This window comes from Chaetodon auriga, chromosome 19, assembly GCF_051107435.1.
Source record: "Chaetodon auriga isolate fChaAug3 chromosome 19, fChaAug3.hap1, whole genome shotgun sequence".
Classification (NCBI taxonomy): Eukaryota; Metazoa; Chordata; class Actinopteri; order Chaetodontiformes; family Chaetodontidae; genus Chaetodon; species Chaetodon auriga.
The window spans coordinates 21,360,032-21,386,409 of record NC_135092.1 but is presented as its reverse complement, the minus strand read 5'-3'; the positions used below and the strand labels follow the sequence as shown (position 1 = coordinate 21,386,409).

General features: G+C 46.5%; 2 protein-coding genes across 5 annotated transcripts; both read left to right on the top strand.

The window, feature by feature from the left end:
• lin54 (lin-54 DREAM MuvB core complex component) lies at positions 1-11,254 on the top strand. 2 transcript variants are annotated; one of them, XM_076757690.1, is made up of 16 exons: positions 1-122; positions 1,964-2,739; positions 3,755-3,866; positions 3,959-4,089; positions 4,601-4,756; positions 5,423-5,624; positions 5,717-5,790; positions 5,877-6,071; positions 6,165-6,256; positions 6,444-6,515; positions 6,695-6,797; positions 6,883-7,020; positions 7,108-7,310; positions 7,670-10,330; positions 10,746-10,793; positions 11,000-11,254. In XM_076757690.1, exons 2-14 carry the CDS (start codon positions 1,984-1,986, stop codon positions 7,869-7,871), a joined length of 2,436 nt encoding a protein of 811 aa, XP_076613805.1. In that variant the 5' UTR covers positions 1-122; positions 1,964-1,983; the 3' UTR covers positions 7,872-10,330; positions 10,746-10,793; positions 11,000-11,254. The 2 variants fall into 2 exon arrangements, with proteins under 2 accessions (XP_076613805.1, XP_076613807.1); XM_076757692.1 differs by lacking the exon at positions 1-122 and adding an exon at positions 340-397.
• A 1,085-nt stretch (positions 11,255-12,339) lies between these two features.
• On the top strand, positions 12,340-26,254 carry sec31a (SEC31 homolog A, COPII coat complex component). 3 transcript variants are annotated; one of them, XM_076758118.1, is made up of 28 exons: positions 12,340-12,519; positions 14,025-14,104; positions 14,492-14,615; positions 14,709-14,907; positions 15,008-15,103; positions 15,319-15,459; positions 15,570-15,712; positions 15,930-16,029; positions 16,145-16,306; positions 16,758-16,910; positions 16,998-17,228; positions 17,343-17,417; positions 17,532-17,573; positions 17,813-18,070; positions 18,490-18,604; positions 18,693-18,871; positions 18,951-19,077; positions 19,236-19,381; positions 19,481-19,654; positions 19,995-20,228; positions 20,773-20,874; positions 21,715-21,817; positions 22,402-22,722; positions 23,410-23,465; positions 23,554-23,802; positions 23,897-24,016; positions 24,107-24,178; positions 24,421-26,254. In XM_076758118.1, the coding sequence occupies exons 2-28, from the start codon at positions 14,026-14,028 to the stop codon at positions 24,598-24,600; spliced, it is 3,981 nt and encodes a 1,326-aa protein (XP_076614233.1). In that variant the 5' UTR covers positions 12,340-12,519; position 14,025; the 3' UTR covers positions 24,601-26,254. The 3 variants fall into 3 exon arrangements, with proteins under 3 accessions (XP_076614233.1, XP_076614234.1, XP_076614235.1); XM_076758119.1 differs by lacking the exon at positions 20,773-20,874; XM_076758120.1 differs by lacking the exon at positions 22,402-22,722.
• The last annotated feature ends 124 nt before the right edge of the window (positions 26,255-26,378 follow it).

Here is a 26,378-nt window from a genome sequence, read left to right as displayed (position 1 = left end):
GCGGAGGGCGTGGTCGACTTGTGAAATGTCAGGGAGGAATGGCGCTCGGCGCGGTATTTTGAACAATCGCCTTTTGCTTTCCTCGTTTTATCTGGAAACGTTGCCCAGCGTAAATACCTCGGGTAAGCATCCCCATGTGTTGGCCCGTTCTCGTGCTCGCTACACGGCATTCAGTCGAAAGCCGCACACTTAAGAAAGTGTTCCATGTTGAGAATGTTATGCTAGCTAGCTTGGGTTAGCAGCTTCAGCAAGTTTGCTAGTACAGTTGTCCTGCCCGCTGGGCTGGCTTGATGAGGCTGATGATGATGATAACGATGGTTAAGGCAATGGAGAGCACAGGGGCTACGATATTCCCTGGAACTGATCAGTTATAGTATCCAGCGTGAGACAAAGTTTGGTGTGTACTAACAGACAGTTTAATAACAGTACAAATATCATGTGAACCGCCTGCTAAGTGAAGTTACTGCGTTCGCAAATGAAAAGTGAAGGCTAACTTAGCTGAACACCGAGACGTGTATTGAGTTGTTTTGATGGGATCGTAAAGCGACTTCTGCAGTAACTGTTTCTTCTGTGTTTGCCATCTAAAATTATAAGCGCACAAGTTAGCGGTTACTGTTAGCTGTTTCTTTATTATTAACTGAAAACCCGGTGTTGTACCTGACGTTTTCCTGGTTTATTGTATGTGTACCTTGAACGCGTCAAAAATAGATTTTACTTGACGTTCAACTAAAATGTGTAATTTAACGTGAGTTATAACTGGTTAGGCCAAGCTAACTTGACTCACAGCCCCACAGCTCATGCTCCACTGTCCGTTAGGTAAATCTATCCGGGATATTGGCTTTAAGCGCATCGTCTGGCTAAAATGTTGTAATCCAGATAGATGTCTCAAGTGACAGGAGGAATTATTGAAAGCTAGCATTGTTTACGTTGACCTGCTAAAAGAGTTTGTGACTTGCTAGTAGCACACAGTTACCAGCAAGTAACTTCCCATCTTCAGCTGTGGTGTAGCTGCTCTGTTTTGCGGGGCATTGTTGCAGTGAAGTGTCTTAGCTTAACGTAAATAACAGTAATTGCATTCCCTCATTGTCAGTAGCTCAGTGTTAGCCGCAGAGCTAACAGAGTTGATGACGATGTAAAAATGGCGGATCTTTCGAAATCCAACCCGGGCCTGAAATAGTAACGCAGCCAGCAAACAGCTTGTCGCCTTTTCTCGCGCTTTGCCCCGGCTGGGAGCACTTCTGCGGGTGTTTTTACGTAAATGAGTGCGGCTCAGCACAGTTTCATCTGCGGACGTGAAAGCAGTCAGAGTAGTTAGCTGTGTGTGTGTGTGTGTGTGTGTGTGTGTGTGAGTGTGTGTGAGTGTGAGTGTGAGTGTGTATGGGTCGGGGTGGGTATGGTTCATATGTGCGTTTCAGTGGATTAATGCTGAGCAGAGTGCAGCCTGTGATGGTCGGTGCGGCCTAGCTAACCCAGCATCAGCTGTCAGGCTCTGTCAAAATCAGAGCTCGAACGTGACTCCTGTGCACCCCCTCATTGATTACATCCCACGTGATGATTGGTAACTAATTAACTGGCCTAAAGTTAATATTTTTGACGGCTTACTCGTTAGCTTTAACTGCCTTGCTTGTTTGTTTGTTTTCTTGCATTATTGTCTAATTATGCGTGTTTATTAATTTTGCAGAACGGTACATCAGAAAGCACATTTTTGAATTGCACATCATGTTTCTAGCAATTAATTGCATTACTGTGTGCAAAGTAGTCTACATATTGTCAGAATTTTCCCTGAATGTGATGTATTTAGTGCAGTAGATGTGTATTTTTCCTAAATCTTGTTAAAATATTTCTCAAAAGCTTCCAGTGTTTTATGATATGATTTATGTAGTCGGTTGAAAAATGCGCATATCTATGACTCATTTTGCAGTGACACTGTAAAATGATTGCATTGTTCTTTTGGGATTAACAGAGAGCTGAGAGTTTGCAAGCATGGATGTGGTGTCACCAGAGCTCAACAGCCTCCTTCCTGATGAGATCATGGATACCGAGGCCATCGAGGACATCCCTCACTCCCAACCCGACGGCACGGCGGCCCAGTCAGAGCCCAGTGATGACACATCAGTCCCAATGGAAACAGATACGCCTGCGGCCTCAGAAAATTTGAGCCTCTGCTCAGATGCTACTTCGACAGAACTTACTCAGACTCTGACCACCTCCACCCCCACAGACTCCACATTCAGCATCAGCGCTGGAAGTCAGCTTCCTATCTCAATGTCCAGCACATCCTCACCCCTTCTTGCCCTCAAACCATCCACGGCTACTTCCACAGCCACGACCAAAACCACAGACAGTATGACTGGGACTACTGTCACCACCAGTGGGTTACAGAAGCTCACGGCTCCGTTCACCATCTCTGCTGCAAACCACCAGATCATTCTCAACAAAGTGGCCTCATCTCAAGCCACAGAGGCAGCAAAGTCTGCAGGTAATCAGCCCCAGGTCATCAAGCAGGAAGGACAAAAACTTTTGGTCACAGCAATAGGAAAGTCGGGGCAGCCTATCGTGCTGCAGTTACCCCACACAGGCAGCAAGCCTGGCGTTTCACAGACCTCAGGAGACACCAAATCTCAAGCTCCACAGTTTAAAGTGGTGACTATTGGTGGGAGGTCGGAGCTGAAGCCAGTGGTGGGAAGTGCCAGCAGCCAGGTGACCACATTACAGGCCCAGCAGCTGAAGACTGTACAGGTAACATCGGTTGTTTTTGTTATAGTACAATATTTCAGGAAGTTGATATTATTTGACAATTTAATATTGGAGCTCTCTGGTTGTTTGCCATGTTAGTGTTAAATTCTAGCTTTTACCAGTAAGACCGCACACACTGTTTACAAACTATTCACTGACTAAACTATTGAAATACAAACCTGACTGGCTTTTTTAGACTGGATTTCAGTGTTTGAGTGTTCAATGGGCTGTCCAGCAAGTAAACATTAAGCTCACATTAGACGGCTGTTTCATTTGCTGAGGTCGCTCTCCTGCTGGATAGGTAGATAAAGCCAAAATCAATGGTTTGTTTGCTTCTCAGAAGAGACAGAATACGTCTGTGTCACTGTAACCTCGGAGAGGACATGCACACACCTGACTGTCCAGTGTCAGCACACCTGTTTTTGTGTCTAATGTGTGCACTGAAAGAACAGCTGTCTGTTTGGAACACAGCAGCTTCAATCCTGTGTTTTGGATTTGGCGTTTAATAGTCCTTAACACGAAGTACTACATCATGATCTGTGCTGAAGTCATGTTCATGTGTGTGTTTACTGTCAGCACAAGTACTGCTGTGCTTACTAATATCTGAATATTAAAAGATGGGGTACTTGACTGTCCCAGCTGTGAGCGATGGCGGCCCTCACAGGTCCCTGAATATTCATTAATCTCTCTCTAAATTAAAGTGACTTATCAGGTCAAGAAATTAGCGAAGCACAGATCAGACACTCCGGTGCTGCTGGTACCATCCAGTGTATTATTAAGTGGATCAGGCGTTGGCCAGATGTGACCCATTTCCATTAAATATTAAGCCTTAGCCACAGGAGTCATATCATTACAATCTACACAGCTTACAGAGAATGTTGGTGTGTAAACAAGTGTGGCATACAGATGAGATGAAAACAACAAAACAACTAGAACTAATTAGAATAAACGCAGTATAACCTGCAGATGGTGAATGTGTGAAGTGAATACTCATCGTTCTTACTGAATATCTCCACAGATTGCCAAGAAAACACCAACATCCTCAGCTGCACCAATCAAGTTTATCATCACAAAAACTGTGAACAACAAAGGTCTGAGTCCTCAGACGTCAGTGTCTCCTGTTATTGCAGGTACGTTTATTTGCAGTGTGATTGTTTTTTCAGTTAAGACCACAAAGTTCTGTTTCTGTCATAATTAACATTTTCTCCTTCTTGTGCCGAAGGACGGGTCCTGACACAGAATTCCCCAGTGATGCCGCCGAGGACCATTACTCTCTCTGAGCCCCACAACACTAGTATACAAAGTCTCCCCGGCAAAAAGATTGCTATTTCACCCCTTAAGACTCCCAGCAAGGTAACGTCTACTCGCTGTTCCTCATTTACCAAATAAAGGATTCTTTTCTCTTTTTTTCTGTTATGTTGGTGCAATGTTTCCCTCTTACTTCACTTTCACTGACAAGCTGCCGGTGCTGAGAAATATCCACATCCTTCCCTCAGATGGTCACAACCTGTTGACTTGTTATAGCAGAAGAGCACAGGTGTCATTAATGATGTTCTGTTTCAGAGTGCCTGTGGGTCAGTAAAGATGATCCCAGAGCTCTGGAGCTGCCTTCACAGAACACAGCAATCAGCCATGTTATTATGTACACCTGTGTTTGACAGGTCAAAATATCCACGGCCGCATTTCAGTATTTATTCAGTTTCTGCCAACACGTGAAGGGATACTTCTTCATTATGTTGCCCATATTTAAGCAGGTTGTTTGCTGATATGTGTGGTTCAAACATCGATATGATATGAATAGGAGATATCTATCAGCTCAGTAGCTGTGACTGATCAAACTGCACTCTCCTTTGTTATCTGTCAGGTGACTGTGGTGTCTGTCGCCTCCCCGACCTCCAACACCTCCCAGAAGTCCGTGGCGCTTCCTGTTAATGTAGCACTCGGCCAGCAGATCCTCACGGTCCAGCAGTCCACGTCTGCATCTCCAGTCAAGGTGGCCACCAGCCAGACCACGACACAGGTGAGATGAAGGCGCGGAGCCGGCTTATCGTCTGCTCTGATGATTTATTCTGTCAACAGTGAAGCGTGCAGGGATGGCCTTTAGTTCAGAGGACACTTCGTCCTGCAGACAGTGTGTCAGCATGACAGGAGAAGCACATTAAAACACCTTTTTCTACCTTCATGGTAAGCAGAGATGTAACTACCTTTTTTATAGATTAATCTGTCAATAGTTTTCTCAAATTAATAGATTCTTCATTTGGTTTAGAAAATGTCAGAAAATGTTTGATTTATCTGTTGAAGATATTTGAAAGAATACGTGACCCAGTTTCTAGTGGAGTATTTGACTTCTGCTGAGTTGTCCACATTATTTTAGAGTTTACTCTGTTTGTCTGTGAGAGAAACACTTGTGCAGCTCCAAAAATAGAAAATCAATATGTGGCGGGCAGTGTTGGCGTGGTGGCGGGCTGCCACAGATACCTGAATGTATGGGAAACCCTGGTGTCGTGGGCGCTCCGTGACTAATGCATTAAACGATGCAGCCTAATTAAAGACGTGAAAAAACAGATTCTCTGCTCGTTAGACTTCACCTGTGAGTCTTCTCACTCCACTGATAGTTGGTCTGCGTGCTGCTTCGTGGTCCCTTCATGTGAAGTCGATTCATCCTTCCGTCTCCTGTTGTTTCCAGAATATTAAACCAGTGCAGTCTGTGGCTGTGGGAGGAGTGGGTGGCTCCCAGTTCAAGACCATCATCCCGCTGGCGACCCAGCCAAATGTGCAGCAGATCCAGGTGTCAGGGAACCGGTTCCAGTACGTCCGCCTCGTCACAGCAACCACCGCGAGCAGCACGGGCCAGCCCAGTGGTCCCAGCACCAGCTCCATACAGACAGGTGACCCTCAGACACACGATTTCATAGCTGAGTTTTTCTGATAACAAACCCAGATTGAACTTCTGTAGCTCATGATGCTGAATGTCCTGCAGCTAAACCCATGGTGGTGAGTACGGGAGCGGTCAGGATGTCCGTCCCGATCGTCCCAGCACAGACCATCAAACAGGTAACGCCTCTGAGCGCCGTCTGATTCAAACAGAGCTTTCTGTGAAACGTCTCTGGAGCTGCCTTCATGGGTCGTGTTCCTCTCAGGTGGCACCGAAGCCTTTGACGTCGGCAGCAGTCGTAACCTCCACTCAGACCCAGCAGCGCCTGATCATGCCCGCGACTCCGCTCCCCCAGATCCAGCCCAACTTCACCAACCTCCCTCCAGGCACCGTTCTGGCACCAGCACCAGGAGGCGGGAACGTGGGCTATGCAGTCGTACCAGCACAATATGTCACACAGGTTCGCGGCGTTCATTCAAGAACGTTCTGCACAAATGCAGATACAAAATATTCCTGTGCTTCATTCCTTGTGTGCTGTTTTCGTCTCCTGCAGCTCCAGCAGTCACCGTTTGTGACGCTCGCCAGCAGCTCGGGCTTCCCTGCGTCCACTGGGATCCAGACTCAGGCCAAACTGCCACATAATGGGTGAGGAGGGACAGGAGTTGAATTTATTGAACAAACTGTAAATGAAAGTAATGAATGGATTGTTTGTTTGACTGAACACACATTTCAGCCGGTGTTAAAGTAATATTTTCAGGCTGCTTTCGAAGCTGTGCTTGGTGATATGGAGTGATTGTCGGATGTGCTCTGTTTTCTTTTCACTGTCTCGCAGCTTGTCGACAGCAGAAACGACCTCCAGACCGAGGAAGCCGTGCAACTGCACCAAGTCACAGTGTCTCAAACTGTAAGTGTGACGCCGGCTTGAAGCTGTTTGTTGTTGTTTGTTTGACAAAGTGTGGAGAGAGAGCCTGATCTCATAACACGTCAGTCCACTTCTGAGCACTGAGATTCAGGCTGCTAGCTGCGAGCTCACGGTCTTATTCAGGCAGGTCATTAAATGCAGCTCTGTTCTTCTTCTCTTAGATACTGCGACTGCTTTGCAAACGGAGAATTCTGCAACAACTGTAACTGCAACAACTGCTTCAACAACCTGGAACATGAAACAGAACGTCAGAAAGCCATAAAGGTAAGATGGAGGTTGGTGAGCTGTGTCACTGGACTGAGCGGCTTTGTCAGACAGATGAATCGAGCTGAAAATGTCTTTTTCACAGACGTGTCTGGACCGGAACCCAGAGGCCTTCAAACCTAAGATTGGGAAAGGCAAAGAGGGCGAATCAGACCGGCGACACAGCAAAGGCTGCAACTGCAAGCGCTCCGGCTGCCTGAAGAACTACTGCGAGTGCTACGAGGTGGGCTCTCCCTCCCGCCGCCTGCTTTCATGTAGCTGATTAAATAAGTTGTTGACGTTCACACGTGTCCTTCGTTTCACCCTGCAGGCGAAGATCATGTGCTCGTCCATTTGTAAGTGCATCGGCTGTAAGAACTTCGAGGAGAGCCCAGAGAGGAAGACGCTGATGCACCTGGCCGACGCAGCAGAAGTGAGAGTTCAGCAGCAGACGGCAGCCAAGACCAAGCTGTCGTCACAGATCTCAGACCTGCTCATGCGGACGACGCCTGTCATCTCCAGTGGAGGCGGGAGGTACTGCAACACAGGCAGCAAGTTACAGGAGCTCTTTAAGAAGTGTCAGAACAGCTGGAGGTTTTTACGATGAGGAATGTTTCCTCCTGACCTTTATCATTTAACGTGAGAAGTTCTTTGACTTCTAGCAGCGAACAGCAGATCTGACAAACACACTGACGACCTGAAACAAACTGAGGATTTTTGTCCCTCTTCGCAGTTTTTGAACCACCTTAATGTCAAAGCGAACAATGAGTCATTTGATGAATTCAGATTTTGGTCAGTGTGCATCATGACTGTATCTCACCTCCTCTGCTCACATCTGACAACATGAAGGATGGTGTGTTTTCTCACTGAGGTCTCCTTTTCGCCCCTCACAGGCTGCCGTACACGTTCGTCACAAAGGAGGTGCTGGAGGCGACGTGCGAGTGTCTGCTGGAACAGGCCAAAAAGGCGGAACAGACTCATCAGCCTCAGGCCGAAGCGGAGCGCCTGATCCTGGAGGAGTTCGGATACTGCCTCATGAGGATAATCAGCTCCGCGGGGAAAGCCAAAGCGGACTGCGCCTCCATCAACTGCTAGGCGGAGCACCGCGGCTCTCCCCGCCCCCCACCCCGCCCCGGCTGTAGGGGCCGAGGAGCAGGGACGTTACTCCGCGCTCTGCGTCGGACCCCTGGGGTTTCTGTCCTGCAGGGAAACGGACCGTCTCCCTCATCTGAAGGCAGAACAATGGCCTGACAGTAGATTCCCAGCTTTGGGCGAGCTAAGGCCAGCTGGAATAACAAACGTGGAAGAGGCGGCGTTCACGGACTGAAGGACAAATGGATGGAACAGATTGCCTCTGCTGGACCTTCAAAGCTGTCTTCACACTCGTCCACCTGGCTGCTGACGGAGCGAGGTGTCGCTGGACAGGAAGCGGTTTCCTCACTTTGTTTTCCCTCAGACACTCCATCAGATCTGTTTCCTCCTCAGATTCTGTTCTTCCATTTTACTGTTTTACCTTTTCCCCCTTTTTGAGGTCGTTGAAAAAAAAAGAAACGCCTGTAATTTTTCTGTCATCTTTTGTTGCTCCAGTAGACGGACGCAACGTGTATCTTTTGATATTTATTTGTAATCATTGTGAGCGCTAATATTGTGTGCTGCAAAATGTTAATAATTAACCAAGGCTAGGCTAAACTGCTTCAATGAAAATGAGTAGAGGCGATCTTAGATAAGATGACTGCACACACATAATGTATTATACACACACACACACACACACACACACACACTGCTCAGAGTAGTTGAAACATGGCTGGGCTGGTGGAGGTGCACCGTTCTTCTCTTTTATTACCCACGTCATGCTTACTTTACATTAAAAACACCATGAATGGGAACAGAAGTGACACCTGGATGCTTGTGAAGTGATTCTTGGTGCTAACTGGAGGCGAGCGGGTCAGGTGACAGTCAGCTGATCCGTCCGAGGCCGGTCTGAAGGCGCAGGCTGCGGATCAAGAGCAGCTAACTGACCTTTCACATCAGGAAAGAAAATGGCCGTGTTTCATTTCCTTTTGCACCTCGAAGGTCGTGGCTTTGTGTTCACTGGCATTAAGGACGTTCTCTCTCAGGATTTGAGCTCATACACTTTATCGTTGTCCTGGTATTTAAACTATATTGCAGCCATCTTTTCCTCCGCCTCCCAGTGTGGCCACTCCTGACACCCATAAACACAACATATCACACAAACTAGTGATTTTCTGGTGTAACGCTGCCCTGACGTGGACTCTAAAAGCCCCTGAAGACCTGTTCTCAGTCATCTAACGTGACTGATGGCGTCCTTCATGAACACACGTTTTTGCCAAAGCTTCAGCGGTTCTGCTTGTTTCACATCAGCGTTGAGGTGAGCAGAGTCTCAGGCGTGAAAGGGAAAAGACGATCAGCAGCGTTTGAGTCAGAATCTGACCACAGCAGAGTTTTGACTGGTAAACTCTTAAAAATCCTAACTGATTGATTGATGCTTGTTTAGTTACAATGTGAATACTGAAAACTCTAATATTCAATATTCAAGTAAAAAACATTTTAATTTGAAATTAAATTAATAAAAAAGAAAATCTAATTTGATGACTGATGATGATTTAAAAAGTCATTTTTAGGAAAAAGTTGCTCATTAAAGCTTCTCAGATGTGATGATATGCTGCTTTTTTTTTGGTCCTGTCTGATTGTAACTGAATATTTTGGGTGTTGGTAGATTTTTTTTTTTTTTTAAGAAGATATTTCGACTTGACTGATGACTTCCTGACAGTTTCTAGACAAAACATCATGTGAAATAAATGAACTGTTTTAACTTTGGCAGAACGTTGTGTGTTCATGTTTGGACTCCTGACAGTTCAGAGTCTTAACGAGCTTTAATCCCTCATTAATGTCATTAGTTTCATCTTGTGCTTTTGTTTCTCTAACAAGTCAAAATGTCTGTCGGCTCTGAAGTTTCTGACAAATATTATAACTTGAAATTTCCCAAACTTTTGACAGTTTCCGTCTTGTCACGTGGGTGATGCAGAATACAACTCAGTGTTTTATAGCAAAACACGTGCAATAGTTCCCCCAACACCTGTGGACGCGCTTTGGTGTGTGAAATCGGTGGGCTTCCCCTCTGATGTTCATCAGCTTCATTATTCCGGGAGAAAGGCACATCAATGCGCATGCCCAGTCTTCTCCATGAGTCAGTTGGACATCCCAAGCAGGAGGTGGCGGTAAAGCGGGAAACGCCAACACAAACCAGAAGGGGAAGAAGACAAAGCGAAGAAGTTAAGTTGAGGCTGGGTTGTTCAGTTGTAGATCAGTAGTTAGCAGGTTAGGCTGAGCAAAGTGTCACTTTGAGACAGGAGCAATTATATTTCACTTACAAGTGCTTAGAAAAAGCTTTGTGCACATTAAATTAATCTAGTCAGTATGGGTAGCTAGCTAGCTAGGTCGTTTTTCTCTTTTGAGTATGGTTTTCAAACGAGGTTCCGGTGAACAACGTTAGCTGAAATTATATCTCTGCCTCCATTTTCTGTTATCAGGTAAGTAAACTTCAAATATTGTATTGCTCTGTTCGTTGTGATAATGTGCTGTGGACCGCACAGTTAGCCCGCTCCACGTTGTCAAGCCACAACCGCCAGAGCGCGTGATCAAGACAAGTCGGTGTGCTCCAGCGAGACACGTGCGTCGCGCCAAACTCTTATTTAAAATGTAGTCAATTGTGTGATTTCTCGAATCAATAAATGCTCATTAGGCAACACAACAGAAGTCAAAACATTTTCTGACGTTTAAGCTTCACCTGCTCAATTCGGCTTACATCCTAAAATCCCAACGCTTTTAATTTCTACGGTTATTCAGTGTCCAAATGTGTTCGTAGAGATTTGTATAATTCCACGATTGCACAAATGATTTCCCGACAACGACTTGAAATGTTTAACATTTATCTTGTTTTGACAGATCAATGGAAGAAGAGGGCTGCAGTGAACCTGACATACATCCATACATGTATGTATTGCCGTTCTGTGATTTATGTAATAATGTGAAAGGCCATCCCAATGATGATATCAATCACTACCCATCTGACCCAGTCATATGTCTGGGAAAGATTATTGATGAAGCTCTGAGGGTTTTGGCTCTCCTCTTCTAAAGAACATGTTGCTGTTATATGACTAACCTTTAAGTTTATGTAAATATCTGCTTTGTTCTTTCAGGGTTGACCTGCTGAAGTGAAAGCATGTTCGGTTGATGTCCTTACACAAATGCATCTACTACACATCGGATCTGCTGCTAACATCTTTGCGCCAGATACCACATTACACCTTCAGGGGTCAAGTGGAGTCCATGCTTCAACGGGTCAGGGCTGTTCTGGCAGCAAAAGGGGGACCAACATAATATTAGGCAGGTGGTCATAATGTTATGCCTGATTTTATGGATTTATTGAGTTATTAATTAACAAATAAATACAAATTGGGAAGCAACTTTGTTTTGTTTTGTTTTTTGTATATGTGTGTGTGTACACACAGAGAGAGATGTCTTTGGGGAAATGTAATTTATCAGCCTTATCTTACATTTTATACTTTCATCACTAGATTTTCTCTCCTTATTGCTTAAACAAGTATTGAGAATTTCTAATTGCATTCAATCTTCTCACTGCCTTCGCATTATCTGAGTTGGATGGCAATGGTAGAAAATGCTTTTGCTTGTACTTTGTGAGAATGGGTAGAAATAATAAAGTTTATTTATATAGCTCTTAATCTTACAAAGTGCTTTACAAAAGGAAAGAAATAAACCAGATAAGGCAGGTGAAATGAGAAAATGGACATGAGTGCAGAGAAAGTCAATAACATGAATAAAATCAAAATAAGGTAGTTAAAACTAACTTCACCTTGACAAGCTGTGACAGTAAAACACATTGATGGATCAGTATGTAAATGTAATTTTCTCTGCACTCTCAATATTTTTACACTTAAAGCACATGTTGCTGATAATATTTCTGTGTCTTTTATTTTAAATTGAATATTTTTTTCTCTGTTGTACTGATGCTGTTTTGCTACTTTCACGAAACGAATATATGCATAAATGTAGGATTTCATTGTTATACAAAATACTGAGCATAATACATGAACAATATAAAGTGAAACATCACTGTTCATGAGGAGTATTAAATGAAAATAGAGAAGAATTCATGGGAGTATTTAGATTGTATTTAGTTAGCAAACATCGCCATTTTTATTGTAGGGATTATTAATCCGTACAAGGTTTTTGGTAAATGATGAAAATTAAAGGAGAGTGATCTAGAATATTTGCACTGAAGAATGAAATACTTTACCAGACCACACTGACTACTATACTGAATACTTCTTCATGTAAAATCTTCTCTTGACAGTTTAAGGTTTGCAAGTAGATTTACTATGAAAATGTACCGCTGTTATGGTTAGCTTTCCTGCTCATTAGCATGCTAGCAGGAGTAGCAGCGTTGACGTCCACCGGAAGCTGTTGTTCTTCTTCGTGGTAGGAGGAGATTGTTGCTTAGTGCCACGTTGATGGAGACCAGTGGGGACGTGGAAATCAGTCTGGAGTCCGTAGCCGGGAACCGGTAGCCTGTTCTTCTGTTTTTACAACCGTTATTTCTCAAGCAAAACCGAAAGGGGAACTCGGGCGGGTGCAGGCCGTTTGTGTTTGTCACAAATTGTATGTTTGCGTTCATGTGAGAAGGAGCAAAGAAAGGAAGGTAAGCCGCTTTGGTGAAGTAGTGAGATGTGTGTGGGTTTCTATCACTGTGTTACTGTATTCACACTCTTAGATTTTGCCTGCACGAGCAGCTAGCAGGCTACAAAATGTCCCCTTGGAGCTTGAGGACATGCTGTACTGTGTCCCAGTACAAGAAGTGACAGTCCGTCTTCTGCTGTTTGACTTCTTCTTCTTACTGCTGAGGCTCCTTATCGGCGCTGCCGTGTGGCTTTTAACTGGACAGTCAGCTGTTAGCTTGCTGCTAAGCTAGCTTGGACTGTACTTTTTGTTTTGCTAATGTTAACACTTGAATGGGAGAAGTAAGTTACGCCGACTGGTTCCTCGGTTTCTTGAGACCAGTTTCTTCATGTCACAGCTCCAGTACAGCTCCTCAGCGCAGTGTCCATGTGGTAATTCACGTCAGTCAAAGTAGGCCTTTGTCTGTAACTCTGTCACTAGTGGATTTATGGAAACAACGGTGAAAAGCACGATGCAGAAGTGGATGCAAAACCTGACTTGCTTGGTTTTAACTCATAACACCGTTACCTCATGTCTTGACTAGTTGTGCTCGTCTTAGATTTAAAGGATAAGTTCACAATGAACATAACACTTAGACTCAGTTACCAGTTTATTAGGTGCACCTAATGCAGTCTAATAGAGCAATTGTGCAGGAGGGTTTTATAAAACTGTTTTACTGAGGTATATTTAGTTGCAGCTGCAGTTTGTGGTGCTGGTGAACTGTTCTGCCTTGTCCAGAGAGGTGTTTCTGTTATTCAGTCTGCCTTCATTCATATGAATGGTGTGGACTAAATAATAGTATAAGACAGTGCAGCTCAACAGCAGCACGAACACCTCTCTGAACAGAAGACAAAAGAGCTGGACGTCATACCCTTCATGACGGGAGGATTTGTTGCAGGACTGTTAGGCCGCATTACTTTTAGCAAGGTGTACCTAATAAACTGTCAACTCAGTGCACATGCACATATGTATGAAGAGTCGTCAGTTACTGTAAGTGTTCCATACTGGTGGTGACAGATCCACTCGTTCTGTGATTAAAGTGTAAGTGATGGAGGAGAAAATGTCCTCGTTCTGTCTTAAAATGCCTTGTTGAGAAATAAAGTGTTATATTTCAAAATTACTTATTCCCTCTAGTGCAGCATTTCTCTTTCCCGCCACTGTGGCTCAGGAAGGAAACACAAAGAGGATTTCATACTGAATACATGCATTTTGTACACTGGAATAACATTAATAAAGGATCTCTGTTTGAACTTCGTCAGTGTACATGTGGACATGCAGGTATTGTGTTGAGACAGACTTAAGTGAATCTATCCTTGAACACAGAAACATAACTTCAAGCCCAGCAACATAAGCTGTTTTTAATCCACACTGTCAGAACTAAATCCATCAAACATGTGTGTGCTCTGTTGTCTGCGGTGATTCCTGCTGAAGCCACGTGGAGAGAAACCAAAATAATCTGCTGTAACCACTCTGCGCTTATTTTTCCAGGATGAAACTTAAAGAGATCAACCGCACAGCCATCCAGAGCTGGAGTCCCGCACAGCACCACCCCATCTACCTTGCAACAGGTATGAGCATGCAGCTCATACATATGCATGCACAGGCCTGCTGCAGCTGCTACAACAGCATATCATTTCTATCAAGTCCTCCAGCCGTGCATACAGCCACTTACACTGATCTGAGGCACACAGCGTGCATCTCACTTCTTCACCATTTTGATCCGGTGGCACATCACAGGAGAACATGAAAATTCTGCTGCGTAATTTCCAGCATTATAAAGTATAAATGTATGTTGAATGTTTTCTGAAAAGACTTTTTTACTCCTTCGTCGGCACTTTGGAGCATTCTTAAGTGCACTTTTCAGTCATTTGATGAATATGAGCCTGTGCAGTGCAGCAGCATCATGTGTTATGTGACACAGCTACACCAAAGGTCCCTGTGATCTCTCTCTGCAGGAACATCAGCCCAGCAGCTGGATGCCTCCTTCAGCACCAACGCCTCCCTGGAGTTTTTCGAGCTGGACCTGACGGAGCCGTCTCTGGACATGAAGTCGTGTGGCAGCCTCTCCTCCTCTCACAGGTACCAAAGCTGCTGACTGCACTCATGCTTTGACCTTTTTCTTTCCAGTGCTGCTGTTCATCACTCACGTTTTGCTCTCCTCTCTCTCTACAGATATCACCAACTGGTCTGGGGTCCGTATGGGATGGACAGCGATGCTCACCCATCAGGGGTTCTGATCGCAGGAGGCGAGAACGGCAACGTCATCCTGTACGACCCTGCGAAGATCATGGCCGGAGAGAGCGACGTGATCATAGCTGAGAGCGACAGGCACACGGGGCCGGTGAGAGCTCTCGACGTCAACCCGTTCCAGGTATGATCCATTTCTCTGCAGGGACTTTAAACTGAACTCACGCACTCGGGTTCAAACCAACTGCAGTGACTCGTTGTGCGTCTTGTGTTCTTTGCTGCAGACAAACCTCGTTGCATCAGGTGGGAATGAGTCTGAAATCTACATCTGGGACATGAATAACTTCGGCTCTCCGATGACACCAGGAGCGAAAACCCAGGTATTAACTACATTTTACATTTATTTTCTGTGAATTATTGTGTCCTTGCTGTCAAAACGGTCTGATGCTGAGTGTGCATCTGTCTGTGTTTGTGCTGTCAGATGATGTTTTTGGACATCAGCTGCATCATCTCATGCATGTAAATGATGTTTTTAAGTTTGGATGACTTTAACGGACGTATAATGAATATAAGAGCTTGTGTTTTTGTCTTAAAGCCTCTGGAGGACATCAGCTGTGTGTCGTGGAACAAACAGGTCCAACACATCCTGGCCTCAGCCAGCCCGAGTGGCCGAGCCTCAGTGTGGGACCTCCGCAAGAATGACCTCATCATTAAAGTCAGCGACCACAGCAACAGAGTACGCTGCTTCTCCTGCGCTCAGACGGAGTCTTACACTTGTTGTCCTGTTGGATTTGTGCTGTCTGCTGCTTAAACTGTGTCCTGACGTGTGCGTGACTCTGTGTTTAGATGCATTGCTCTGGGCTGGCTTGGAACCCTGAAGTGGCCACTCAGCTGGTCTTGGCCTCAGAGGACGACAGGATGCCGGTCATCCAGATGTGGGACTTGCGTTTTGCTACCTCTCCTCTCAAGATTTTTGAGAATCACACACGGTAAACACACCAAGCACAGACCACGTGTCCAGTTTTACATCTTCAGTAGGAAATAATGGTCTTGAAGCCAGAATAGTTCAGAGTCAGACTAACACTTTGTCATTTTTGGTCTTTTAATTGGATTTGTTGACAGTAAAAGAAATCTAGAATATTTCTCTCCTCATTCCATGAAAGTTCATGTGGCTTTTTAAGACATAGCTGCTGTATTTGTGGACAGGGGGGTCCTGGCCATCGCCTGGAGCTTGGCGGATCCCGAGCTGCTCCTGAGCTGCGGCAAAGACAGCAGGATCCTGTGCTGGAATCCAAACACAGGAGAGGTAAACGTTTACTGTAGACATCAGGTTACAGGTCACTGTTACAGGCTGGATGTTTACACAACCAGAGAAAGGAAACCTGTTCTGCTGCTGCTGAACGATCTGCTTGAACCTGCAGGTGCTGTACGAGCTGCCCACCAGCAGCCACTGGTGCTTTGACATCCAGTGGTGCCCCAGGAACCCGGCGGTGCTGTCGGCCGCCGGCTTCGACGGACACATCGACATCTACTCCATCATGGGAGGCAGCAGCCAGGCGCAGAGCCAGAGACACGCTGACCAGGTGAGACTAAATCTCCTGAGACAAAACACGAGTCTTCCAAACGGAAGATGTTCGTCTGTGTGCTCAATTAAAAGCTGCAAATGAATCAGTGTTTGCTGTCCTGGAGCTGAGAAGCTCATTGCTTCCACAAAGACGCGTGTCTGCTGTGAGGACAGCTTATAGGTAAGAGGCAGCCTTGATCGATGTAAGGTACCACGAGGAGACCAGGAGATTTATTTTTGGAAACGCTGTGTGAAAATAACCCGCTGCCTGCATTTAAGGCTTAATATTGATTAACAGCGTGTTGGAGATGCTGCACCAGCTGACCTCACGTGTTCCCGTTATAAGGAAGTACTAAAATTTTAACTTCTAACTGCAACAGAAGCGGGAATGTGTTGCTTTGTTGACATCCGCTGCTCATAAACACGACCTCTGTGATGTCTGAAGCATCGTGTCTTTGTGTCTGTTGCAGATCAGCAACTCGTTTGGGAACATGGATCCTTTCGGAACAGGGCAGACTTTGCCCCCTCTGCAGCTGCCTCAGACCGCTGCCCCTCCAGCGACAGTCACCCCCCTGAAGAAGCCCCCCAAGTGGATCCGCAGACCCGTCGGAGCATCGTTTGCTGTGAGTCTTTGCTCTTCATGACGTCGAGGTTAGAGCGTCTTTGTTCTACCGTCCCAAACGCTTGACGTTCTTTTGTTGGCCCCGTAGTTCGGTGGGAAGCTGGTTTCTCTGGAGAACACCAAGCCGAACCCTCAGCAGCCTCAGCAGCCCGCCGCTCCCATCGTACATATCAGCCAGGTTGTCACAGAAACGGCCTTTTTGAAGCGCTCCGATCAGCTGCAGGCCACTCTGAGCGCAGGCAGCTTTGTGGGTTTCTGCCAGGAGAAGATCGATGCATCTGAAAACAAGTTTGAAAAGACCGTCTGGTCTTTCCTCAAGGTGGGAAATTCAGGAAGAATCTGAATCTAGAAAATCTGAATAATCTGTTATTATACTTTCAGTAAATACGCTGTCATTCCTGAAGTTGTGTGTGTGACTGTTTCGTGATTTCAGGCTAATTTTGAAAGTGACGTCCGCAGCAAGTACATGGAGCTTCTGGGCTACAACAAAGAGGAGATCGCCTTGAAGGTGAGCTGCGTGTTCTCGGCTCCTGTAGGCCCCATATGACACCTGCTCAGAGCACTTCCTGTCTCGTGTACCTTTCAGCACATCTTGTGATAACTGTGAGCTTTTTGTTGTCAGATTTCTTCGGCACTAGAGGAGAAGCCTGCTGACGCTCCGCAGGTAAGCTTGCTTATTGCAGGGACTCTTATGGTCTGTTAGATATTAAACTACAGGCAGGAGATGGTTAGCTTAGCGTAGCATAAAGACTGGAAACAGGGGAAACTACTCATTTGCTGATTCCTCTTTGTAGCTTGAGTTTTACCTCAGTCACACCCTTCCTTCCAAAAGTTATTTAATTTTGGACAAGACTAGAAATTATGTGTGAAAATATGTGAAAATATGTCTTCCTCCATATTTAGGTGGAGGCGCCTGCTCCAGCCAGCCTCCAGCCTCTACCGGACCTCAGCCTCGTGCCTCCTGTCGACACTCCCGAGGCAGCGTTCGACATGATCGCTGCAGCGAACCTTCAGCCGGAAGCCACTCCGGAACCGGACCCCACTCCAGACCCAGAGACCGAGGAGCCAGCAGCTGATCCAGAGGACGAACCAGAAGAACAAGTGGACCCAGATCTCCCAGAGGAGGACGCAGAGGAGGAGGAGGAGATCCCCTTGGAGGAGGTATCTTCATCTCAGCATATTTTCATACATTCTGTCTTCTGGCTCAGTTGGCTTGCACTGTGATGCACTGCACGTCACAGTGAACACACACAGGTGATTTTAATTATTCTGCTTGATTAGAGCTTTTCTCAGGACTGTGTGGGCATGTTCACACTGGGTCCGTCCACAGCGACCTCTGTTAACGAGAGCGTGTGTCAGTCCTGTGAATTCATGGTTCACTTGAGCTCAGATGTCTTGATTTCATTTGATTCACTGAACAAACACAACAACTGTTCAGCGTTAGAGTTCTAATGAGATGACGATTAAAAGCAGGAGCTGAGGATCAAAACGGTTATTAAAGATCAATGAAATCCAGCTCAGCACAGTTAGAGACCAGATGGTGGACATGGACATGATGGGATGTTTATTTGGTGTTTCAGGAGACGACGGCGCCGGTGGAGGAGCAGCCCAGCCCCGCTGAGACCTCAGCTCCTCCTCAGGAGCCCGCCGAGGCTCCGGCTCCCTCAGGAGGAGTCAGCCTCAGCATCAGTCAAGGTAACAAGTCTTTGAACGTCTCATGATGTGAAGAGAAAGAACTGAGCGCGGCTGTCGTGTTCGTAAAATAACGCCGGTTTCGTTCCAGATGTGGACGGGTTGATCACGCAGGCCCTGCTCACCGGAGACTTCGAGGGAGCTGTGGAGCTCTGTCTCCATGACAACCGAATGGCAGACAGCATCATCCTGGCCATCGCCGGAGGGGCTGAGCTCTTAGCGAAAACCCAGAAGAAGTATTTCACCAAAACACACAGCAAGATATCCAAGGTAACGACAGGGAGGGTTTCCACTGCGCGTTCGTGAGCTCAGCTCGTCATCGGTGATAATCTGTGTTCTGCTCCTGCAGCTGATCAGCGCCGTGGTGATGAAGGACTGGCACGACATCCTGAAGACCTGCGACCTGCAGAACTGGAGGGAGGCTCTGGCGGCCGTCATGACCTACGCTCAGCCGGAGGAGTTCTCTTCCCTCTGCGGTCAGTTTAGCCTGTTTGAAACACATCAGCACGGGCAGCATTAAGTCAACGGGATTATTAAACCGATATCACTGAAACTCCTAACGTAGTCACTGATGGACACACTCCACTGCAGTACTTTGAATTGTGCTCTCTAACTGGACGTCTCTGTTCGTCAGACCTCCTCGGGGCCAGACTGGAGGCAGCAGAGGACACGGAGCTGCAAGCCCAGGCCTGCCTGTGTTACATCTGTGCTGGAAACGTGGAGAAACTCGTGTCTTGCTGGACCAGAGCGCAGGACGGAGCCTGTCCACTGTCTCTGCAGGTGAGCTCTCTTAAACCTGCAGCTGAATGATTTCCCTTTACCCTCAGAGCCCATCTGATGCGTTCAGTCCTGCTAACGCTCTGTGTTTCCACCACTCAGGACCTGGTGGAGAAGGTGGTGGTGCTGCGGCGTGCGGTCGAGCAGACCCAGCGCTCTGGTCCCGCCGCTATCGGCATCCTGCTGGCTGAGAAGATGAGCCAGTACGCCAACCTGCTGGCCTCGCAGGGCAGTCTGTCCACTGCCATCACCTACCTGCCGGACAACACCAACCAGGTGTGTGACACAGCAGGCTGAGCTGCACCAACTGTCCATGAAGCCTTTGCTAAGCTAGCGTGTTTAGTTCTTCATCAGTTATTAGTGACAACAATGTCTGAACAGGCTGTAGTTGTTTTATTCATACACACACACACACACACACACACACACACACACACAGATGTACAGCGTGTGTTTCAAAGGTGTTAATGAAGTTCTGAATGAGTTGGAAATGTCCGATTATTCTCGCTGAACCCTGCTGCTCGTGGTCATGAAGGTGCAGAGAGCAGGCGCATCGACTCAGTTCACTTAACGTAGAGACTAACCTAAATTCACCTTTCCCGTTTGGACCACGCAGGTTGCCGTACAGCAGCTTCGTGACCGTCTCAGTCGGGCTCTGGGGCAGCAGGCGGCGGCTCCGGTGCAGACCCACAGAGCTCAGCCTCAGCTGCCCGCCCAGACCCAGGCTCTGCCCCGGCACCCCTTCGCCCCGATCCAGCCCGCCATGGTGCCTCAGCCCCCCGCAGCCGCTCCAGTCCCCATGCCCACGCCCGCCGCCTCCGCCCCTGCACAGCCGCAGTATTACCAGCCAGTATGTTCCTCTGAGTTTGCACTGTATCACACAAGAGTTCACACCAGGATCTGAGATTTACTCTGCTTTCAGTGTCAGACATCAGGATTCACTCAGATTTAGGTTTCATTAAATCTGAGGGCAGACTGGTCTTTTCCTGTTCTTCCTCTATAATCTGACAACATACGGGAGATGGGGTCCGATGGCAAAATGCTCGCTAACAAACCTCAAACCTTTCTTCTTCTCTCAGTGGAAAACATGTGATAGAGATAATACAGATTGGATTTCTAAAAAGCTATCAGACCCCATCCTCATGTCGCACTAACTGGTGGAGCGCTCATTGCTGTTGTGTTGCCGTCATTTCATTGGTTGGATTTCTGTTCTAAACGCTGTGAAACGTTGATGGGGAGGGGCTGTACACCACCAGTGTGTGTTCTGGCTGTTTCTGTAACTTGAACCCTTGAACTCTGGTCCAGTGCGTTGTGGTGTTGTTTAGTGTCCCCCCCCCCCCGCCTCACCTCGCTGCAGCCATCATCAGTATGTGCCGTGTGTCTCTGTGCTTCAGGTGAGGGCTGCCTCCACTGTCACCTCCTGGAGTAACCAAACTCCCACAGCCCTCCCCAATGTCCCTCCTCCTCTCCAAGTAGGCAGCGCTTCAGACCAGCAGGTACCCTGACCGCCCACCTGACCTCCACACACTCACACACCTTTGCAGATGTTTGCAGATGTTCTTGCACGCAGACTCCACCTTAATGATTGTGAATGAGCTGTTTTCACTGATCCGATCAATAGCTGATATCCCAGACTGTGTTTGGCTGCTGTGGTGTGTTTGTGGTAACCTGCGTCTCCTCACAGCTTCCTGTGATGCATTCACTGCCTCCTCTCAGTCGCTCCTTTGCAGGTCTCACTCTTTCACTCAGTCTGCTCGTCTAAACGAGCTGCACGTCTCCTGACACGCATGCTGTTCCTCGTTAGCAAAGACAGCTTCATTTCACAGAAGAGCAGATCTGAGACCATCCTGCCCTCTGTTTTTTTTTTTTACATCACACGGGGAAAAAGCCTTCTAGAGATGCTCTAAGCTGATCCAAAAGAAAAATAGGATCATATCAGCTGTCACTAATTGAACTAATGAAACGACAACATGGGACTGGTGTGTCTGTCAAAGATCATCTGTGATGGGAGGAACCTCCACACCGCGAGTGTTTTTGTAGTTCCCAAAAAAAGGAGTGAGTCATCTCGTAAAACGACAGCTGATCCATCACAGATAATCTTTCATTCCTGTCACATCAATAATTGAATGTTAGAAGCTGAATAATTTTGAAGGAGGACCTTCAGTATCTGGATGGAGATGCTTATAAAAAAATATTTTATCCACCCCGACTTGGATCAGGGTGGAGCGTCTCTGCTGGCTTCACCCTCTGCTGTAGCTCACAGTTGGTCATCAGAGGTCAGTTCTCTGTGTTCTGAGTTCAAACATGGCGTCAGGTTTCTCTGTGCGTCTTTGCAGGTGGAGCCTTCAAACCCCATGTACGGGATGCCCCCCGCCGGCTCAGCCGCCGCGCCCCCGAACTCCTCCACCCCCGCGTATATGATGTCCCACCAGTACCAGCGTAAGTGTTCGACCTGAAGGGCTCGCTCTGCTTTAACAGTACTGACCGGAGAAAGAAAAAGTCATGAAGCAGCCTCGTCTCCTAAAGATGAAGCGAACACTCTTGAACCTGGTTTAGGTCGCTCTTAGATCTGCAGGTTGGTTTACTCGCTCTGAGCCTGGAACTAAAGAAAAGAGGCTTTTTTTTATCATGGTGTTCCAGAGACGAGCGGGTAATGACTGCATGGTCGCTTTGTTTCACTCACTCTTAGTGTGACTCATGCTAAAACATCATTTATAGGAGGTGAGGTCTCCTCAGCAGCTGGACCTCCAGCTTCTCTTCTCTCCCCTTTAAAACCCTGTCAAACATCTCCTCGTGGACATGTTTGACTCTTCCTCTTCCTCCTCCTCCTCCTCGCCGCTGTGCTCGTTAACAGAAGATGAGTGACATGTTGAATGTTTTTCCCGTTGAGTCTGTTGTAACCTGAGCGTGAAGCATGTCGGTTCATCTGTTCATCAGCACTCCGTCCAGCTGCATGATGCTGTCGGTATAACATGCACCAGTGTTTCACTAACAGCGCCTGTTGTGTCCTGTGTGACCCCCAGCCTACCCCCAGGTCAGCCACTACCCGCCTGGAGGTGGGGGGGTGTCTATCTATCAGCCTCTTCAGTACTCCCCTGCAGCTCCTCCTCCTGCAGAGCCTCCTGGTTTTCTCTCTCAGTACACTCAGCCAGCGCCTCCGGTCTATCCCGGACAGCCTCCCAGCAGCCAGTGCCTGTCCTCCTCTCCTCCCTCCCATCCTCCTTTCTTTCCGTCCTCCTCCTCCTTTTCCGCTCCTTCGTCCTCCGGAGCGTCTTTCCAGCATGGCGGTCCGGGATCTCCTGTGTCGTACATGCCTCCTCCTCCTCCGCCGAGCGGAGTCTCAGGTACACGGCTCGACCCCGGCCTGCCTCCCTCCTCTCAGAGAACAGGTCTGCATGGCTCTGATCTTCATCGCCGTCATCCTCCTCCTCACAAACTCACTCAGCGTTAAAACACAAGCGTGGCCTCTTTTTAACCTTTAACCAGCCGATTTCCTGCAGTAACAGCTTGTAGTGTCGGTCAGTTCATGGCGGCGTTGACATAATTACACAAACATCAGCTGTTTTTTACTGAATTAAAGATCACCGGCAGCACTTTGATAACTACAGACTTTTTACAGCGTTTAATTTCATTCACACAAACATATTCTGATTTCATTTATAGAAGCCTTTTTAAAATAATTTATCTAAATTAAATAAACATATTTAATTCATCATTTAAAATCAGAGTAGGAAGATCAAATTATTATCCTTTGAATTAAGATTTTTACCTGTTCTTTCTTCAATATGATGAAGGCACCATTTAAATCTAAAAAAGATCAGTGTGTTTACAATGGATCTTTACATTGATTAGTGTATTGATTAGAATTAGACACTGCAGGAAGCAGCAGAGACAGATTATATCCTCGTTAGCAAACGTGTTTCATTTCATTAATAATCCTGTTTTCTGCAAAAGTTTGTGATCAAAGCTGTGAAATAATTTTCTGACACACTTTAAAAAATAAAAACCTCATTAGCGTGTTTGTCGTGTAGGGCCTCAGAATGGCTGGAACGACCCACCGGCCCTGAACAGACCACCAAAGAAGAAGGTGAGTCTGTCAGCAGAGACCCGACACACCGTGTCACATCACATCTAGAACCGTTCTTCATGTTCTCAATGTGTTTCTCGTCATTCAGTCGGTTCGGGGGAACTTCACCCCTCCGGCCCCCATCACTGCTCCCATCATGGCCCCTCTGGGCGGCGACCCTCAGGCCCAGCCGGTGTCCTCTGGGGCCCCTCAGGCCACGGTCCAGGGCCCGCACGGTGCCCAGGTCCCCTACTCAGGCATGCACCAGCAGCAGTTCTCCCCTCCAGCCATGAACCCTGCGATGCCCAAGACCAGTATGGAGGGGGCACCAGGAGCCCCGACTGGAGATGTGATACAGGTACTCAGTTTTCTGCAGATTCATAATACAATGATGAACACATGAAAAACACTCATCAGACTGGAACGCCTCTGACCCTGTTTAACCCTTCCAGCCTCTGCAGTCCATCCCTGCTGAGAAGATCATGAAGAAGCCGATCCCCGACGAGCACCTGGTCCTGAAGACCACCTTTGAGGGGCTCATCCAGAAGTGCTTGGCTGTAGCGACCGACCCTGTGAGTGTTCCCGATGGAGATGACAGTTCAGATGATCTCAACAAAGACGTCAACTGACTTTTAATCGCACTCTGTTTTGTCTTCTCACAGCAAACTAAGAGGAAGCTCGACGATGCCAACAAACGTCTGGAGGCGCTTTATGACAAACTCAGAGAGCAGACGGTGAGTGTCCTGCACTTCTGCTATGACCTTAACCCGTAAATGTCCGCCTGGCTGAAGAGGGTTTGGTGAATCCGCCTTTGAAAGCTTCTAAGAGCAAATGTAGATTTAGGGTGAGATTAGAACATCAAAATGTTCTTGCATGAGGCCAAATGAATTCAGACAGATCAGACTGATAATAACTGCGTTTGAGAATCTTCACAAAGGACGTCTCTAACGTCTCTCTCTGCTGGTCGTCTCTTCAGCTCTCTCCCGCCATCGTAGGAGGACTTCATAACATAGCGCGGAGTATAGAGTCCAGATCCTACACGGAGGGCCTGAACATCCACACCCACATCGTCAGCAGCAGCAACTTCAGCGAGACGTCAGCGTTCATGCCCGTGCTGAAGGTGGTGCTGACGCAAGCCAACAAACTCGGAGTCTGAACGGGCAGAAAAATCCCAAACTCCGAACTCCTCCGGGTCTGAGAGCGGGGGACGGGGGAGAGTGACCGGTCAGAGGTCGAGCTGCAAATGACGAAGAATTCTGAGATGTATGAAAATCCTAAAAAATTCTTCTATGTGCCATTCATGTTTTCTGACGCAACGCGAACATAAGCCATGCTAACAGTCGCACTCAGTGGTGAAAGTTCAACCTGATTCCAAACGAGCAGAGACGCTGTGTGAAACATAATCAAAACAGAATGTGATGTCCTGAAAGTGATGCAGCAGCACGCTCCAAAAACACCTGTTTGGAACATTCCACAGGTAAACGGGCTCATTGGTAACAGGTGAGAGGATCATGACTGGGTATGAAAGGGGCATCCTGGAAAGGCTCAGTCGCTCACAGCGAGGATGGAGCGAGGTTCACCACTTTGTGAACACATGACTGGATGAAGGTTGACAGTTTGATTGAAAATGACTGATTCTGTTTTATTACGTTTTATACAGCGTCCAAACTTTTTGGAATCAGGCTTGTAAATTCTGAGCCCCGTGCAAACAAAAGCACACGACAAATAAAGGGCTCGATTCAGATCTTTACTCACTCAGATGTGTGAGGATTTAATGAATATGCAGCGATCGTATTGAAAATCTCATAAGGAAGGCACAGAATTAAACACAAAAGAACTTAATCAATGGAGCGTTATTAATGAAAACAAAAATAGGAAACGGGAGATTCAGGAATTTTCAGGGCATTTCTGTCTACTTGAGATGATCAAATTAAATGTAGTCACCATGAAGAATTAAGCCAGTGTCAATGAATTAGGTATTACTAGCAGCATGCTTTTGCCTCACGACTGCGCGATCATGCAAACAACAATCATGTTAGAAATATTAGCTTGTTCATCTTTAGATCTTCAATATTTGTGCACTGCAACAAAGCTCAGATACACTAGAATCCATAAATATGTAGAAATCTAACCTAGAAGTACAAAATCAGGCTTTATTTGTAACCATATAAGCATCATCGCCTGCATGCGTTTTGCAGTAGACCTGCAAACGAGGCGATAAACAGAATACAGATTCTTTTAAAAACAGGCCCTCAGATCAGACATCAAACTTAAAACTCCCTCACAGGCATTTCAAGCTAAATTAATGGAGTACTTTAATGTTTTAAACCCTCTTTCTGCTTTTTTTGGCTTACTTTCACCACTGGTGTCACTGCACACAACACGTTGGACCAAGACATTGTCAGTGTGTTGGAAATGTCGATGCACAGCAATGCAGTTCCTTTCGTCGAGGACGTTTAATGTTGTTTCATTTCATTTTATTTGTTTTATTCTTTTTTTTTAAGTGTAATCATGGAGCTCAGCAGAGTGCAATGACTTTTAAAAAGAGACTGTGCTTTTATGGAATTTTAAAGTATGCATGCTCAAACAAACGCTAATGGTCGTCTTTAAAGGCATTTGAGGTTAATTATGTGCTAATTAATCAGACCTCAGAAGGAAACTGGAAGGAGACTTTTTCATTCCACCTACGATGAGGGCTGTCGTCTGAGTGGTCGACCTCAGTTTATGTTGTTAATAAAGGAAAACAAGTCTTTGTTTTAGATTGACTACATGCAATATTTTCAATAAATAGTATTTATTTACAATATGAATTCAGCTGCTTTTCTTTGAAATTCATGAAATAAAAGATTGTGAGTGAGATTTGATGGTCAAACATGGTTCAGGTGGACTCTGCAGCGCAGAAGATAAGCACAGTACACAGATACAAGGACACAT